The sequence below is a fragment of the Xyrauchen texanus genome, chromosome 11, assembly GCF_025860055.1.
Source record: "Xyrauchen texanus isolate HMW12.3.18 chromosome 11, RBS_HiC_50CHRs, whole genome shotgun sequence".
NCBI classification, from domain to species: Eukaryota; Metazoa; Chordata; class Actinopteri; order Cypriniformes; family Catostomidae; genus Xyrauchen; species Xyrauchen texanus.
The window spans coordinates 20177702-20196460 of record NC_068286.1 but is presented as its reverse complement, the minus strand read 5'-3'; the positions used below and the strand labels follow the sequence as shown (position 1 = coordinate 20196460).

General features: G+C 36.9%; 1 protein-coding gene across 2 annotated transcripts; it reads right to left on the bottom strand.

The window, feature by feature from the left end:
• Window positions 1–11: 11 nt before the first annotated feature.
• On the bottom strand, window positions 12–18727 carry prmt9 (protein arginine methyltransferase 9). 2 transcript variants are annotated; one of them, XM_052137176.1, is made up of 14 exons: window positions 18617–18727; window positions 18281–18353; window positions 14037–14239; window positions 13743–13891; window positions 8651–8887; window positions 7853–8020; window positions 7552–7654; window positions 6128–6237; window positions 5381–5573; window positions 4250–4433; window positions 2481–3159; window positions 2246–2399; window positions 1121–1243; window positions 12–555 (listed from the first exon to the last, which is right to left on the bottom strand). In XM_052137176.1, the coding sequence occupies exons 3-14, from the start codon at window positions 14232–14234 to the stop codon at window positions 316–318; spliced, it is 2538 nt and encodes an 845-aa protein (XP_051993136.1). In that variant the 5' UTR covers window positions 14235–14239; window positions 18281–18353; window positions 18617–18727; the 3' UTR covers window positions 12–315. The 2 variants fall into 2 exon arrangements, with proteins under 2 accessions (XP_051993136.1, XP_051993135.1); XM_052137175.1 differs by lacking the exon at window positions 18617–18727 and having other exon boundaries at window positions 18281–18460.
• Between the last annotated feature and the right edge of the window lie 32 nt (window positions 18728–18759).

Genomic DNA, 18759 nt, shown 5'->3' with positions numbered 1-18759 from the left:
AAACATAATTTAGAAATGTATATTCATTGCCTTTATTCCCTGCTTATATTTCAATAAGTGTACCTAAAATATGTATCGAGCCATACAATTTAGTAGTGAAATTTGTTTTATGTAAAATGTGTTTTTTAAAAATATTTACATTGTAAAATACATCAATAATACAATTGCCCATTAGCAGTGATTTGTACATTTTGAAGTGTACTTTACTGTATTTCAGGCTTAACATAATCATAACTCCTCCCCTTCATGAGCTATTGCTTAGAAGCACCCTTTCTGTGATGGTTTCATGTCTACAAACCCCTCCCCTTGCTGACGTCATTCATCAGCTCCAAGCCCTTCATCTTTAACAGCTGATATGGAGATGCTGCTCTTGTGGAGCCGGATGCTGAGCTGGACCCATTCTCCGCTGCTCACTGCAAGGGGCTGCTGGAGGACCACCGCCGCCTGCTTCCAGTGAGAGTCTGCACTGAAGGTGCTGACGCTCAGCTCAGAGTCCAGATGGATCTGATACCAGAAGGGGATGGCGGTCACTTTGCCAGAAGTACTGACTTGAATCTGTCAAAAATAAATAATGAATGAAATTAAGGTAGTTAGATTACTAATCCAGACCTAAACTGTTTTAATAGGAAGTCATCATTTCAAGTGTATTTTAGTGCAAAGCAATGATTTATTTGGGAACAGAACCTGACACTTTATGCTTTAATTACAACCATGTCATGTACACAGGTAAACCAAACAATATCAGGGAATTTTCAATATTGTTTTCCTGGCTTGAAAAAGTCCTGGAAATTTCTATAGTGAATAGAATTTTTTTCAATGTTTTAAAATATTTAATGAGCTAGATATTGCTCGGAGATTAGTGAGTAAATAATTATTTTGAGTCCGTTTTTTTTTTTTTTAATTAACTGGTTAAAATGCTTCACAAATTGGTCTAATTCATTATTTAAAAAAAATCTATAACCAGTGATCATGGAAAAGTCATAGAAATTCATTGGTCCAAAAGTTCTAAATAATTTGTTCCCAGGTTAAATTCACAAACAAAACAGTTACAAATTACATTTGTATTCATCTTACAGATAGAGGTAAAAAAAGATCTGAACCAAAAACTATTTGGACTCACTTTGACATCTTTGTTGGTGTAATTGGCAGTGCTGTTCATGAGGTCCAGTGTGAAGAGTTCTACTGGTTCACTAAGATGTGTACACTCTAGGGTGGATAGGTCCAAAAACATATGAACAGGTACCTGAGAAAGTAATACATTACAGGAGACACTTACTCATGGTGTCTAATTAAGAGAAAGTTTAGATTTTACACTAAAGAAGAGCATAGAATCCATTTGAAATTGTATGCAGAATGTATCAAATTTCCACAAGTGCAGATATATCAGAATACCCATTAATTGGGACCAGGGTAGCGCCGCAAGTAATGACGCTGACTACCACCCCTGGAGTCGCGAGTTCAAATCCAGGGTGTGCCGAGTGACTCCAGCCATGTATCCTAAGCAAACAAATTGGCCAGGTTGATAGGGAGGGTAGAGTCACATGGGGTAACCACCTCGTGTTTGCGATTAGTAATTTTCACTCTCAATGGGGCACGTGGTAAATTGTGCGTATATCGCGGAGAATAGCATGAGCCTCCACATGCTGCGAGTCTCCGCGGTGTCATGCACAGTGAGCCACGTGATTCTTCTTTGGAAGAATACAAGTTTTGGTTTGTCAAGAAAAACTGATGTTGACAGTGATGTTAGAAAATAAAAAGTGATGGATTGATAGAAAATAAACAGCGATAGATAGATATACAGACAGACAAGTAAGAGTGACAGACAGACAGAAAAGAAAGTGATAGATAGAAAAGAGATTGGCAGACAGACAAATAGATTAAAAAAAATATATATATTAAAAAAAGTGTGTCTTAATACCGTGGCCTTAATGTCTCTGGTATCAAATGTATGCATGTCGCATTTTGGCATTTGGGAGAGAACGTGCCCTTGATTTTGCAGTTCAAAGTCGAGTCTCATAAAAGCAAACTAATGCCTAGGGTGACTGAATGCAAACAATACACAATAAATACAAAACGGCAGCAGTGCAGAAGGACCTTCCAACTGAAGATAAACCAAGAAAATTCATTACTTTCAAATGCTCACTGGTTCTTAGAAATAATAATTAAATAAAACAAATAAAATAAACCACTACAGGGCCTCATCCAGAGAGAAAATTGGTCAAGTGCAAGTAGTTGAAGGACATACTGTGAATTGATTGATGAATGGAGCAATGTTGAACCCAAGAGTCGGTTCTGTTCCTTGAACAGCGCTTTCCTGAAGCAGTGTATCTGACTCTACGAGCATGCCGTGGATCACAATACGCTCTGGGAAAATCTGTCCACCATCCTCCAACAAACACCTAAAATGGCAGTTGAGAAGATAAATGTCTGACCAGAAAACTAAATAACAAGGTTTTTTTTAGACACAAAGACGACATTACCTTGCAAACACCGCTTTCTCCAACAGTTTCTGTCTGATAAGGCCGCAGGTTTCTATGCAGTCCATGATGATTGCACTCCAGAGCTTCTCAGTGGCTGGCCGCTGCAGAACAGCAGAATCGTCCTCCACATGTCTCAACCAGAACTCCAGAGTGCTTTCAGGCACACCATTTCCTTTAGCCAGCAGTCTCAGCATCGCCTGGTGATGTTCCTTCTCCACCGAGCTGTAGGCTTGAACCAACCCTGTGCTGAGTTTTTTGTATTCTTCTGAATCTAAACCTAGCTGGGCTGACATCAAGGAAAGCACGGAGAAGCCCTCTGAAACATCAAGTACATAGACCGGATCAGAGTCCTGTGAGCTCCTAGTTGACTTAAGAGAAGCTAGTAGTTTGCTCATGGCCTTTTGGAAGCTGTTATGATATGTTGTGTTATTGAGGAGGGCGATCTCTGAACACTCTAACAAAAAAGTGGGAGATGGTTTCTCCAGGTTGGTTTGAAGGCTAGCCAGAGCACTGCATAGGTCTGCCTCAGGGTTTGTGGTGAGGATCTTGGAAGGTCCTTTATTTAGATCATCTAGATGGAATGTTTGTCCGTCTCTTACAAAAGCAACACAGCACAGTCTCAGATAAGTGTCCTTAGAAGAAACTTCCACCAGCAGTTCATCACCACGTTTCACGGTATCTGAGGGATGACATGAATGATTGAAGTCAATTAATCATCACTCAGAATGACTCCATTCTCCAGGAATGACTGACCGTCAATAAAACATTAGTTATCTTTACTAAAATAAGACCAAATATCATTATATACTGTTACCTACAGACTTTTGTTTTTGCAGTGCCAGATTCCCTGCAACTAGACTGATTCTTTTGACTGTTTCATTACACATTTTGCGCTGTAGGTGTATTTTTGTGTGCAACCAGCGAAGATAATGCAATGAACATATATTTTTGTACCCAGAGTTAAAAATTATTTATTTTGCCATGGTGATGTAGATTCAGCAGTGTTCCAGAATAGTGGTGCAAGAAATACCGGCATAATTTTAAATGTGAATGGAAAAACATTTTCAGCAAAACATTTTCCCTAATGTGAAATAAATTACATAACTCCCTATTTTTCCCCAATAAAAAATGTTTTATTCCTAAAGAAATAAATAATAATTTTGAAACGTATGTACAAAATCATGAGATGATGACTCTAGTCATATCAGTAACCTTATAAAAGCAGCTTTATTCTACATGGGGTAGGGGGGCCCTCATGGGTGCTGCCATTTTAGAATCACATGATCAGCTGAATTCTACTCACTAAATCTCAGTAACTGTCTTGTTATTGGACACTTTCACTCCTGGATTAAATTAATCATGGCTGATTGTGAATAGTGAATATCTACAATGGCATCTGTAACTGAAAACTATTGATTTGAATGATGATGCTGCCACACCACTAAGTGTCACTGCAAGTCCAATATGATGGGAACAATAAAAGTTACGGAGTGCACCTTTAATTGTAATGTACCTGATAAAATTGGGAGGAATAATACTTATTTAGCCACTGCTTCTGACATTAATGCATTTAGAATTCTTTCACAGTGGTGAAATCAGATTTTTTTCTTAAATTAGATTTTCTTTTCTGCGGAGTATGCAGTCTCTTTGGCTGGCAAATCATGGACTTGTCTTCCTTGTACCCCCAAAAAAATCTTCTGAGCACATAGTTCTAGAATAAAGATCATTTTTACTCTCAACTGTACCATGTGTATATCAGTAGCTCTTACTGAATGGACTCTGTACAGGATAGACAGCCTGCTCCCAGCATGTGTTCTCCTGTGGGCCAGTGGACAGGTGGTTGTCCTGGTCCAGGTGCAGCTGAAACCACACAGCCAGAGCATCAAGAACTCCATCCTGAGTCACACGTAGTCGTAGCAGTGTCACCTCTCTGGAGCAAAGACCCTCCAGCTCCTGCAATTTGATTGCATTTCTTATAGACCCCTTATAAAAATTAGTGAGTTTTTCTGCCATGTTTATGCCATTTTGTTTTAGTCACATTAAAGAGATAGTTCACCCCAAAATTAAAATTCTCTCATCATTTACTCACCCTCATGCCATCCCAGATGTGAATGACTTTTTTTCATCTGCTGAACACAAACAAACATTTTAGAATAAAATTTCAGCTCTATAGGTACATACAATACAAGTGAATGGTAGCTAGAACTTTGAATCTCCAAAAATCACATAAAGCCAGCATAAAAGTAATCCATATGACCCTGGTGGTTAAATACTTATTGTCTGAAGCGATATGACAGGTGTGGGTGAGAAAGAAATCAACATTTAAGTATTTTTTTAACAAAAAATGTCCACCACTGACTAGCGGGTGGTGATATACACAAAGAATGTGAATCGCCAGAAAACACAAGAAGAATGTGGAAGTGAAAGTGGAGATTTATAGTAAAAAAGGAGTTAAATATTGATCTGTTTCTCATCCACACCTATAATATTGCTTCTGAAGATATAGATTTAACAACTGAAGTCATATGAATTACTTTCATGCTGACTTTGTGATTTTTGGAGATTCAACGTTCTGGCTACCATTCATTGCATTGTATAGACCTGTCCTGCAGAGCTGAGATTTTCTTCTAAAATCTTCATTTGCACTCTGCAGAAGATAGTCATGTACATCTGGAATTACATGAGGATGTGTAAATAATGAAATAATATATATATATATTTTTAAAGAATATACATTTTTCCCAAGTTCCCAGTATGCATGTAATTTGCACTGTTTAGTATAACATCATAAACACTGTGACCTGTTCGGCTGTCCATGTCAGGTTCTTACAGGCAAATCAAGGTCATCTGATAAGTGTAGCTCACTTGCTCGTCAGAATTAAGTACAGTGATCTCTATACCTGCACATTATTGAAGTCTATGTCCAGTGCTGTGAAAGGCTGTGTGAGTAGAATGTATCCTCCACGCAGACGGCTCAGTCTCTCAGTAGTATAGGGCTCTGTGCTATCCTCAGACTCCGCTGAACAGCTCACAGGACTGTAGATCTGTCCTACTGCAGATAGGTCTAACCCTCCCACTGTAGATGCACATAGCCTGAAATCGGTAGAAAATGACCGCTGGTTAAGGCAGTTAAGAAGTGCATTGTTATTACTAATAGTTTGTGTGCCTTTATTAGTTCAGGTACTTAAAGTCCTATGTAGTTTTTCTAAGATCTTACTCAAGAGCTTTAGCTTCTTTATGTTATTCGATTTTTAAATATAGTATTATATTATAGGGGTTTTATCATAATCCATGTCTGAGCTTTGAAGTCATCTATATGTATTTTAAGTGTACTTTAAGTTAACTATAATAAGGTAAAGACTCTAATAATGTAGTCTCTCTTTCAGTAAAACAGACCAAATATATTGATGACCTTACAATCAAAACTATTGTCTAATAAAAAGCCCTCTAGAATAAGAATATCCCTCCCCTAATGCTAGCTAGGACAACCCCTTCGATAATCCAGCCCCAACTTCAAAAAGAAATACAACACAGGAAATAAAACTGCTTATCATATAAATGTGACAAAATAAAATGATATAACAGAGTAATATATGCATTATCCTATAGAACGTGTCAATGATGCATAAGAAGCTATGATCTCTCACCTGTGGTGTCTACGTATCTCGTAGCACTGTACAGCCACTCCAAACACAGTTGCACCAGCAGGTATTACTCGGCCTGTTTGCGATGGACTGGACAGTGGTTCCTGGGTGTTCTGTTGAAATGTTTTAATGCTTAAATGTGTTGTTTGATATATCATGATAATGATTTTAAAACAGACAACACGTTTTTGTGCCTCATTTAGCCACTAGGTGGCCCTGTTAATTCAATTTGAAATGCCACATATAAAGGGATAGATCACACAAAAATGAAAATTCTCTCATTTACTCACCCTAATTGCATTCCAGATGTGTATGACTTTCTTTCTTTTGTAGAACAAAAACTTCTTAAAAAGATTTTTAGAAAGAATATTTCAGCTCTGTAGGTCCACACATTGCAACTGAATGGTGACCAAAACTTTGAACATGCAAAAAAAGCACATAAATGCAGCATAAAAGTAATCCATGTGACTTCAGTGGTTTAATATGTGTCTTCTGGAGTGATCTATGCAGTTTTGGGTAAAAAGAGACCAAAATTTAACACCATTCTGCAATCTCAAGGCATGATCATGATTTCAAGCTTGATTACACTTCATAGTGCTGGGCGTATCCGCAGATCGCTAGATGTGCTTAAGTGTTCTTTAAATAATGTCACAGTGAAAAAAATAAATCTTAATGGTCCTTAATATAGGCTTCCTTTTCTTTATGCAAAATATAATTTCCTATTTTTGTCTATTGATTTGGGTTTAAATATAACCAGGACATTTTCTTGACAGGTTTCATGAGCCAAGGAGACTGCTGATGTAATGATTTATAGTGAAAAAAGTGAAAAAAAGAAAAAGTTACATTTTGGTCTGTTATCACCCAAAACCGATTGGATCGCTTCATAAGACATGGATTAAACCGCTGAAGTATTATGGATCACTTTTATGCTGCTTAAATGTGATTTTTGGAGCTTTAAATTCCTGGTCACTCTTCACTTGCATTGTACAAACCTACAGAGCTTAAAAATTCTTCTAAATATATCTGTTTGTGTTCTGCTGAAGAAAGAAAGTCATACGCATCTGGGATGGCATGAGGGTGTGTTAATAATACGATTATTATAAGATAATAAAATTAAATTAAAAGCTACTCTCTGATTCTGACTTGTGAAGAGGCTTGCCATATTGAATTCAAATCAAGAGTAAGGATTTGCAAGAAAGGATCTTGCCCTAGGGCAGCAAGTATGGAATCTTTTGCCAACATATTCATTAACATGTTAGTGCAAGGTAACTTGAATTTTCAGCGTGGAAATCCCTGGTCATGGCTGGACAAACATCGGATCAGAATAAAAGTAATTTGTATAAAAGGATTACACTATATTCACCGTATTGTCTTGTGAACAGACAATACGGCATATACATACTGAACCTGTTTAGAAAGTGACTTACAGGTGGCGGTAACAGAAGATGCTTCCATGCATGAATCAGACTGTCAACGATGCCCTCACCAAACAGCCCTGCATCTACAGTTTCTGTTACAACCAGTGACACCCTAACAAAAGGGATAAAATACACAAACAATGCAGGTCAACTAACAACTAATATCTAGCTACTCTTCATAGGGATTTTTTTTATGTACAAATAATTGATGTTTTATCAGAATATGCTTTACCGCAAATGCATTATGCTTTGAAACAGCATACACACATTTCATTATGGATTTGGTTAATTGTACAAACAGACCACTTACCTGTTTGGAATGTCTTTTGGAATTTCCATATCCAGAGACTTCATGTGAACGATCTTTATGCTGTCTGCCATCCCGTTGGCTGAGAGCACCTCGCATGCCAGCTCGTACATTGTCTTTGACAGCTCACAGCCATAGACCTCAGAAGCACCTGCCATCTTTGCACACATTCTAGAATGCCAACCAAACAGTGTCAAAACACACTCACTGTATACAACCTATACATCAGGTTTCTGTTAAAGGGGTCATGACATGAGGAATTACATTTTCCTTGATCTTTTCACATGTAAGCATTAATGGTATTATAAAAAAAAATACTGTAAGTTTCAGAAATCAAAACTTTCCTCCTAACTGCAAAAGAGCATTTGTTGAAACCAAGCTGCCAAAATGACTCTCTATGACCTCAACAATTTGATGTCACACTGTAATAGACATTTGCACACAACAGTGCCTACTTTACCATATCACTTCCATAACCCACCCAGTAGCGGTGAGCAGTGACATGGCAACTAGAGACCAAATCAGTCAAGAGCCAATCATAACAGTGGGGGACTACTGTCAAGTCTTAAAGGAGAAGCAGCAACAAAACTGGGTGTTTCTGACAGAGGGTCAGATTGAGGGTGGAAAATCATCATGTTTTACATATATTACCGTTTTTTTTTTTTTGTCCAAAAATACTTCATTAATATTATAAGTAAACCTCATGGAACATAATAAAATTATGTGTCATGTAATATAAGGCATGTCATATATGACCCCTTTAAATAACAATGTTAAGTAATGTTTCAGTAAAACTATCACCCGAGGATGCCGGTGCCAGTTCCGATGTCCAGAACAGTGTTGCATCCTCCCATAACAGCTTTCTGAATTGCCAGCTGGTACTTGTGGTTCCGGCCATGGTCGTTGAGCATTAAGAAATGCCAGCGTTCCACCAACCAGTTAGCAACACGATAAAAGTTCTCCTTTGCCTCTGGGAAGTCTGGTCGGAGTTTGAGTGCTTTGTAAAAATGTCCGGCAGCCTCGTCCCGAAATCCCATTCTGAAACAAAAGAAACCATTCCAACAATTGACTATGTTTCTAAACAGGGGCGCCGGAACCCCACTTTTAGCCTACACCTCAACTGAACTTCGGCTGACACAACAATATGTTCACTTCCGGTGCACGCATTAACAGTAGTATAGCATGGGAATTGACTGAAAAGGAGTGACTACTAGCCACTTTGAATCACTGCTTTTCTGTTCATGATAGATAATAATGATCAAACTGATATCTCACTCAAGCATTCAATAGGTTAGGCTTCAGCTAATTTAATCAAGAGAAGGGTGCTTAAAAGACTTGTTTCATAAAGCTTCAAAATCTTAAAGAATCACTTGGTTTGAAACAATGCTTCTAAGCACATATCAGACTTACCAAGTCATATGAATTCACCCCAGGTGACTCCAATGGCATTTCTAGCGCTTCAACATGCCGAATCATTTACCGAAGAGATTAGTTACTTTGGTTCAAAACACTTTTAGATAAATGTCATTACCTCAAACATTATCATGCCTAACTCAAAGGAACACTAATCTCACCCAGGGTAACTAAAAAATAATTATAAATAATAATAAAAATAATCCCATGTCATAACATAAAATGACATAATTAACATTAAACGGAACTTAAAACATAACTATAAGCCCAATAACCTTTAAAATTTAATTAATAACACCCCCAAACAGTCCCCAAAACCTGCACATATGTACCTCATTAATTATGCAATAACAACAGCTAATAGCAAGTCCTCAAGCATTAACAACAACAGACGTTAAAATATATTTCCTGGTAAGGACTATAACAATGTAGTTTTAGCATCTGATATTTGTTTAACTGTGTAAATGTGCTATTTTGCCATTTGCACAAAGAACATTGAAAAAAATGCAAATGTATGGCATTAGAAGTTGGACAAAACAGCGCAAGTGCATAAACACAGCGCGCAAGTGAATTTCAACAGCGTGAGCACGATGACACAGCTCGCACGTAAAATGTAAACCTGCAGAACTTGCAAATCACAAACTCGAGCACAAAAAATATGATACAAATTAACAAGTCCCACACACGCGGCAGTTATTTTCTGCACACACGCAGAACTGTACACACGCGCAAGTTATTTTCTGCACACAAGTCGGTTTTGACACTCAGGGGCGGGGCCCAATCCTTTGGGTTAACAAATGCTATTTGCTGCTGACCAAATACTGTATTGATTGGCTGCATCTCTTTGAATCTCTTCGAGAACAGACAGAAAGTAGGAAGGATGATGCAGTCAGTAAAGAGGTTATGGTTTCTTTCTAAATTCCTCCTTAATTTCTTGTAGCTGTAAGATGTTTTGTGCACACACACACACACACACACACACACACACACACACACACACACACACACACACACACACACACACACACACACACGAGAGGCAAGATGACACTAGCTGCGTTTGAATAAAACGAGACGTCCATACAAAGAGTGATAAGAAACATGAAAGAAGGGCCGGATGCGCGGTCATTATAAAACCTTGCTGCTGACAACGATCATTATTGGTCATATAATGTTGCAACTGACAAATCAGAATCAAACATTTCAGAGAGACATTCCTGTAATAATATTATATTTTATGTACACTTGATTTCCTAACCTGGCCTTATTCTGCTGCACCTGCTGTGCTTTCCCAGCCCCAAGGTTCCCAGGGCCTGACTGGCTTCCTCTCGGAGTCTGCATTTCATCTATATAATGAATTAATGTAGAGGCTGATGAGTAGTGGATGGCCCTTGCAGTACCACACAAACAAGCTGGGAACTATCTGGCATCTAGCTATCTACACCTACCATTTTGTGAAACACTAACATTCCCTTCAACATTAACGTTAGATTGATAGATATGGATAGATAGGGTACCTCTAAACAGGTTCACTAAACGCCTGGCTACGTTCTATATTTCCACCTATTTTCAGTTATTATCAAAGACAGAAAACACACACACACACACACACACACACACACACACACACATACATACATACATATATAAATAAATAAATAAAAACGCACAAAACATCTTACAGCTAAAAGAAATTAAGGAGGAATTTATAGAAAGTAACCATAACCTCTTTACTGTCTGCCATCATCCGATTCCCAATCTTCCCAGTTCCCTCCTTTGTAAAAAATAAAACCCATTATATTAGGAAATCACAGTTAGTGAAAGAGAATGATAAGGGTGGTATCAATGCCTTGGACTTTGAATACATTTTTGGGGCAATGGTTGAAATCATACTTACTCTATGTGATAGATCTCTAGATTTCTATTTAATAAAATAGGTGGGCCTGAATTTCTTTTAAAATGTGATTGAGGTATCTAAGATTCCTATTAAATTATCAAACTTCCACAAACAACTTCTCCAATACTGTCAAATTATATTTACCCACAACTTTTTTCCCCATGGATCCACCCTATGGAATAACAGGGCCATTACAATTAATATGAAATCATTGTTTAAAAGTGATTGGTATGAGACAGGTATTGTGTTTGTGAATGATAAATTTGATGATAATGGTAAATTCTTGGGACATTTTGCATTTTTGCTCAAGTATAATCTTAACCGCACTTAAATGTGTAAATCAATACCGTTATTACCGTTAATCCAAAACACATTTATGCATGTGAGAATAAGACTTCCACCAACCTTACCAAATCTAGTAATTTACATTACAGAAAATGTTATAACAAATGTATTTATATAACAAACGTTTTTTGGATTATAATAGAGGATTGTGTGTACAAATTCAAAATATGAATGCCTTGTCCATAGATAAACCACATTTCAAATTCATCAAATGGCCCATTTCCCCTAAAGTCAAAGAGACTCACTTTAAAATTATTTATAAAATATATCCGGTTGCTGACTTTCTTAGAAAGATGTTTAAATGGGAAGTATCCCTGTGTATTTTGTAAGGCAGCTGATGAGACTCTGGAACACTTGTTCTTTGTATGTCCTATGGCAAAAAGCTTCTGGTCTGATTTACATAATTAGCTGTCATTTAAGATTGATGACATCCTGATGTTTGACTTATCACAAATTCTCTTTAATATGGATCCATAATGTAGATTCATCCCTATCTGATTTGGTTAATATGACTGTCCTCATGGGTAAATATCATTCATTATAGTAAGTGGAGATATTCGAAGACTTCTTTTTCATGGTTTATGGACGATTATAAATTGTATTTTCCTCACTGAAATAAGTCTAGTAAAATCGCAACAAATATGTGTAGTAAATATCCACTTGTATGCTATGTCTAAAGGATGCTTTTATTTAAATGTTTTCTTTAATATTTAATTTTTTTCTCAAGCCTTTTGATCTTGAGACTTTTTAAACCAATATGGTGGTTTGCTTTTTGTTGTTCAGTATTGTGTAGGGGACACTTTTCTTTCATTTACACTGACAATAATTGTATTGTTCCAATTGATGTATATTTCTTATTTCTCCACTAAGAGAGTTTTGTATGTTTTTTCTTGTCAAAAATAAAAAGTTCCCGCTTTCTGTCTGTTCTCGTCCAACAACAGCCAATCACAAGAGATTCGAAGAGATGCAGCCAATCAATACAGTATTTGGTCAGCAGCCAATAGCATTTGTTAACAGAAAGGATTGGGCCCCGCCCCTGAGTGTCAAAACCAACTTGTGTGCAGAAAATAACTTGCGCGCGTGTGAGCAGAAAATAACTCGTGAGTGTGTACAGTTCTGCGCATGTGCAGAAAATAACAGGCGCGTGTGTGGGACTTGTTAATTTGTGTGCACAATCATATTTTTTGTGCTGGAGTTTGTGATTTGCAAGTTCTGCAGGTTTACATTTTTTAAAAAGACAGAAATGAATGAAAGTGGATGAGTGTCTGCTGGCTAGCCATCACTGCCATTCTATGTTGTTTGTAGACACGTTTTGACCCATAAGGAGATGTCCAGGTACACACAAGTCCAGATGTTTATATAAGTAGTAATAACTTGCATTATATGACCTATATGATAGTCGTAAAATGACCATATGCTATTTGCACAATGCTATCAAGCTAAACTGTTTGCACACTGTTATCAAGCTTATTAAGTAAAATAACTGTTTTTTAAAACATATGTGGGTTTCGTGTTATTCAAATTGAAGAAAACTTGACTTAATTCACAGTAAGACAAGATTGATATCGAAGATCAGTCATAAAGTCAGCAGAATTTGACAAAGTAGGATAATGAACAATATTGCTTTGAATCCTATTATTGGTATGATGAAATAACTTTAACCCTAAATTCTTCAAGTCACACAATGTCGAATGTAATATACAGTTTTAAAAATGTTATAAAACACAGTTCATTTTGTGCTTGTGTAACGTTGTTGAATGAAAACACAAACAATAAAATGACAGTCAAACGATTTAATAGACACATAAAAAAGATGGCCCCATACAAAAGAACATGCAGTTGAACTACTACAGTGTTCTAGAAGTATCCAATACTGAAGAAAGCTGCCTCAAATGTATGCGTGAACTGCACAATGACAAGTGTTAAGTGTCTCCATGTTTGAATCTCATTAGTTAAGAGTACGTTAGCATTCGAACTGTGCATGTTGATAAATAACTAGTCAGTCACCACGATTCTGACAATGTTGGAAGCATTTTTTTATAAATTGTCCATATTGAATGCGCAATGTTGTTGTGATGACATGTTTCTAAATGACAACAAAAGCCAGCTAGCTGCTTAGCTGCTGATTGTGACTTGTAATTTTTATGTAACACAATCTTCTGTACAGTCAGTTTTACATAGCATATAAGACAACCTGTATTACTGTAACAACTTGAATTTGGCAAATTTTGTCCATACCTGAAGAGATGCTCTCCCATGCTGTTCACTATCACCTCATCGACTGGAAACAACTCCATAGCTTGTTCATAGCAATCAAAGAGGTCCTGAATGCGTCCCAGAGAATCCAGCTCATCAGCCCATTTAAACAGAGTGAATCTAAATGACTCCTGTAGACATCAAACACATTTACTGATGCTTGACTTTGCTTTTGAAGTCAACTTCAGATACAACATTCTGCCACGCGTTGATGCATAACCAGCTTAAAAAGTGCTAAGTTACAGTGAGGAATAGTTGCTGAGAAACCAAGCTTACATTTGCAAAGTCTTTAAGGGCTGGAGCGATGTTTAGCACCAAGAGATAATGAACAAAAGCAGTGCCGTAGTCCTGACTGAACAGACACTGCTGAGCACTCTCAAGTGATCGAGACACCAGCTCATTTCTCGCAGCATCTTCTCTCTGAGCTCGCCTCTGACGTCTCGTCCTTTTAGGTCTTGTAGAGGCGTTAGGCATCTCTTCTGTGAATGAAATAACAGATTAAAACCAGTCACTTGGCTATATTACTGACGACTGTTGAATAAACAAATGACAGACCATGGATGCATTGACATAATCCAAGAAAAATTATCTGTTTGAACATTTCTGATAATATTGATGTGGTGGAAGGATTATCTAAGTGGGTGATTCTCATGAAAAGATGTCAAGAAAATGTCCTGGTCATACCCCAAATCAATTCACAAAAATATTAAATTATATTTTGCATAAAGAAAATGAAGCCAACATTAAGCACCAAATTTTTTATTTGAATAAAAAATTATTTTTAATTGCACCGTGATATTATTTTCAAACCACTAGCATATTTTACCCCCCAATTCTCAGCATCGTAATGCAATACTACGTATGATCAAATATCGATACATAAATGATACAATAAACTTTTAAGTTTCCCATTGTTTTCAATGATGATTTTCATTACTGTAACAGTCATTTTTTACGGCATTACATTTAAAGTAAAAAAAAAAAAAAACTCATCAAAATCATCAAAAATAAAAGGCAGTACTATGGGAATGCTACTTTGATGCACAAATACAATTTCCAGCAGCAATCACTCAAACACCTTATACGTTCATCTCTAGGAGACAGAATGCGTTCCTAAGCGGTATGATGGCTGCGTGGTCCCATGGTGTTCATACTTGTGTACTATTGTTTGTACAGATGAACGTGGTACATTCAGGCATTTGGAAATTGCTCCCAAGGATGATCCAGACTTGTGGAGGTCCAAATTAATTTTTCTGATGTCTTGGCTAATTTCTTATCCAAGAAAAAAATTTACATTTTCACAATCAAAGCTGTGTAAGATATGTAGCAGGTGTGTATAAATGCAGGTGATGGGAGATCTTTAGGTAAAATAGCCAGAAAGTTTTAATTAAATTTAATTAAATAATTTAGTTTACAATAATTAGTTATAACATAGATATAAATCAAAAATGATCTATATTTAACTTGTTTACCAACATAACCCTTAAACATTTAAAATCACCACTTTCTAATGGAATAATGTATAACTGATATTTGTGCGTTTTGCACTTTTGAGACACTCCCTAACTTAGAATGCTCTAGTTGGGATCGCTGTTTTGCATTTTTCACTTTTGATGCTTAAAACTAGAGATGCACCGATTGCAATTTTCTTGGCCGATTCCGGTTTCCGATTTTTTGCAAGTGTGACCTTGATACCGATTTTTTCCGATTCCGATTTTCTTTCTAAGTATTATTGACCGCATATAAAAAATAAAATCTACCTTTCTTCAATGCAACATTTTATTTTCATAATAAAATAAATTATTAAACATTACAATTTCCCCCAAACTGCACTAAGTTACAGGATCTTCTCTCACTTAAACAACTCTCAAAATAGAGTGCACTGTGATTGGAAAGAGGTAGAAATAACAATTAACTGCAAATGAGTTGCTTTATATAACAGATGTCATTTTCCACAATTTTTTAAAAATGGACCTTTTTCTCTTTATTACTCGTCTAACAAAACAAATTCCAAAGATCTGAAAAACTGAAGTGTCCAATACGCTCAACTTACGTTAGATGTCCAAATATCAGTTGTAAAACTGAGCACTGCTTCGGGAACGGCTTAACCATACATGTCAACACTCCCGGTTTTCCCGGGAGTCTCCCGTTTTGTTATTTCTCCCAAAAAAACTCCCGTAATTTGTATGGACCAAACCACGTTATATGAATAATCACATCAATATATTATTCCAAGGTGGTCCAGTTGCCAGATCTTGAATGAAACGCATCCTACTCACACAATCGACACATCATACAAGTTACAAATAATTTGTGACCTCAACCTGGCAACCAAAACCCATTTGAGCTGTTGATATCCGCGCAGGCAGTAGACGCGGGATGTTAAATCAAGCATCACTGGTAGATGGGAGAAGACTCAGCTGGTGCTCCGGTGAAAAAAACAAAATATACATGTACATTTAACAACAGCTGGATGGAAGAATTTAATTTCATATCGACAATGCCCACACCTTTTGCAATGTGTGTCGCACTGATTTTAATATCGGACACTGTGGGAAAAATTACGATACTCAGCACATTAAATCACAACGGCACAATTTGTATAGTATTTAGCCTGCCTCTGCCATCCAGCACCCCACTTCCCCTCTCCCGGATTTGTGTACCCAAATGTTGACAGATAACAGGCTGCGTGTTTGACATGACACAAGATTAAACAACTCGGGCAACGCGATGTCGGAAAATAACCACCTACTCTGTATCGAGGAAATGTATAAGATTTCTGAACCCTCTGTCCTCAACTATCAGAAGAATCAGAATCAGCTTTATTGCCAAGTATGCTTACACATACAATGAATTTGTCTTGGTGACAGAAGCTTCCAGTGTACAACAATACAAACAATACCAAAAACAGCATAGTTCTGAACTATGGAGAACAGCTGGTCATCCAGGGCCATGAATTCCATAATTTTCCTCGTAATTGCTTTGGTCTTTTCACTGCTCATACCAAGGAATGATAGGAGAGGTTGCTGACTTGTGGCTGGCTCTGAGCTCTGGCTTGCTTTAGCCGCTTTCCCTTTTTAGCTTCTTTTTTTAAAATGGGCATTTTCAGCTGGGTGATGGTGTTTTAAATGTCTAATTAGGTTTGTTGTTCCGAATGTTATTGTGGTGGTTACTTTGGCCTAACAATTATTACACATTTCGAACTTTATGTATTCTTCACAGTGATGATCTTCCACGCCAATGACATGTCTACATGCGGCTGTGGTGTTATTGCCTGCGCTGCTGGCAACAAAACAGACCGGCTTGGAATCGGAAAGACGTGAGACTGACCGGCCGGTCACCGGTCCGGCCGAGCATGTGGAAAATCGGCTAATTCCGGTCCCTGGCCGGTCAATCGGTGCATCTCTACTTAAAACAATTACATTTATAGAATAACTTCATAATTGCTTTCGCTATTATGATTTACAGTGTTATCTGAATGAGAGACAGCATAAACCGTCACTATTTAGCAATTACATACAATTATGTTAGGGTCGAATGTCTAACGAATATTGAATACAGGTTACTTTTTAAATGTATTCCACTACATATTACAGAATACATGCAGTAAAATGTAATTTGTGACATATTCTGTTAGATTGCTCAAGATTACTCAAGGTCAGAAACGTATTCTAAATACTTTTTGCATTACTTCTTCAGCACAAGTAGATTTTTTCACTTGTTTTGACTATAACAACTCTGCAAGTACAGTAAGACACACAATTTTACACATGTTAAAAATACTTTCTCTGAAAAACCTAAATATCTTATGCAGTGTTGTTTCTAAAACAAGATAAATCAAATTGATCTTATTTTTAAGAAGGATTTTTAGATATTTTAACAGGAAACCAATAGAAAAATTATCATCAAGAATACGATTTTTGCCCTAATATTATAATAGTCTTACCAGAAAAAATAAATGATCCAACGTGAATTTTCTTCATAAAAAAATATGATCGTGCCTGGTAAAATGGCTAGAAATAGCATTTTAGCTTAGCATAAAGCTGACAACTTACACAAGGTTTATTTCTATTTCTTCTGCTTCAAACTTCTCCATCTGCTCGTATGAATGTAACAAAGCATAAGAAAGTTACCGCTGTTCAAATGCACTTTGGATCGAATCATTTATATGGATACATTTTTTGAAAGGACTAAATATTAAATGAGAAAAATTACAATAAAATGCAAAGTAAGCTCTTAAGTAATCCAACAATTTTTTTTTTATCTAACTGTGTGTTTGTGTGTGTGAGAGAGAGAGAGAGAGAGAGAGAGAGAGAGAGAGAGAGAGAGAGAGAGAGAGAGAGAGAGAGAAACGACCACATTATCTCGACAGGTTTCGTGAAAATCACAAGTGAGTGGATGTGCTCCACTATCAAATGGATCAGTAACCCAAGTCAGGTGCTTTACAACAAAACAAAACGAGATTGAGTTCAAATTGTAATATGATGAATGCCACATCTATTATTTGCGTATATTTTTACCTGTTTCAGATCTGCGATTCCGCCGACGCAAATTTAGAAAACAAGGTCCTCCAACCCGTTGCTGTATTAAAGCCTAAATAGCAAAAAACACATTTTATTAATGGTAATATCATATCTTTATACTGATACTGATGATGAGCCACTCAATGCACTGATGCAGTTCAGTGCCGTTCCCATGCAGCAGGTACGTGCAGTACAATTAGACGGACAGAAACAACAGCCATTGTTTTTTAAGTTCCACATGAGATATAAACATACTGACTTTGACCAGCCCATTAGTTTTATTATACTATCAGCTTTTATAAAATAATAATAATTATAATAATAAATTATTACTTATTTAGGTATGAACAAATGTAAAGTTCCATGAGCTCACTGTCCATTATCCCCCGAAATGTTCCGGTTTTCCAAAAATACAAGCGTGCTGACGTGAATGTACGAAAAACCCCCGTCGTCCTGCACGCGGGTGGAGACTGTCA

Excerpts from the sequence above, each read along its gene's own strand:
- prmt9 (XM_052137176.1), bottom strand. The coding sequence starts at position 14,234 with ATGCCTAACGCCTCTACAAGACCTAAAAGGACGAGACGTCAGAGGCGA. Across the intron at positions 8,021-8,650 it reads ACTGGCACCGGCATCCTCGG|AATGTGTGCAAAGATGGCAG; the intron begins GTGATAGTTTTA and ends TTGGCATTCTAG. Across the intron at positions 3,160-4,249 it reads TCCTGTACAGAGTCCATTCA|ATACCGTGAAACGTGGTGAT; the intron begins GTAAGAGCTACT and ends GTCATCCCTCAG.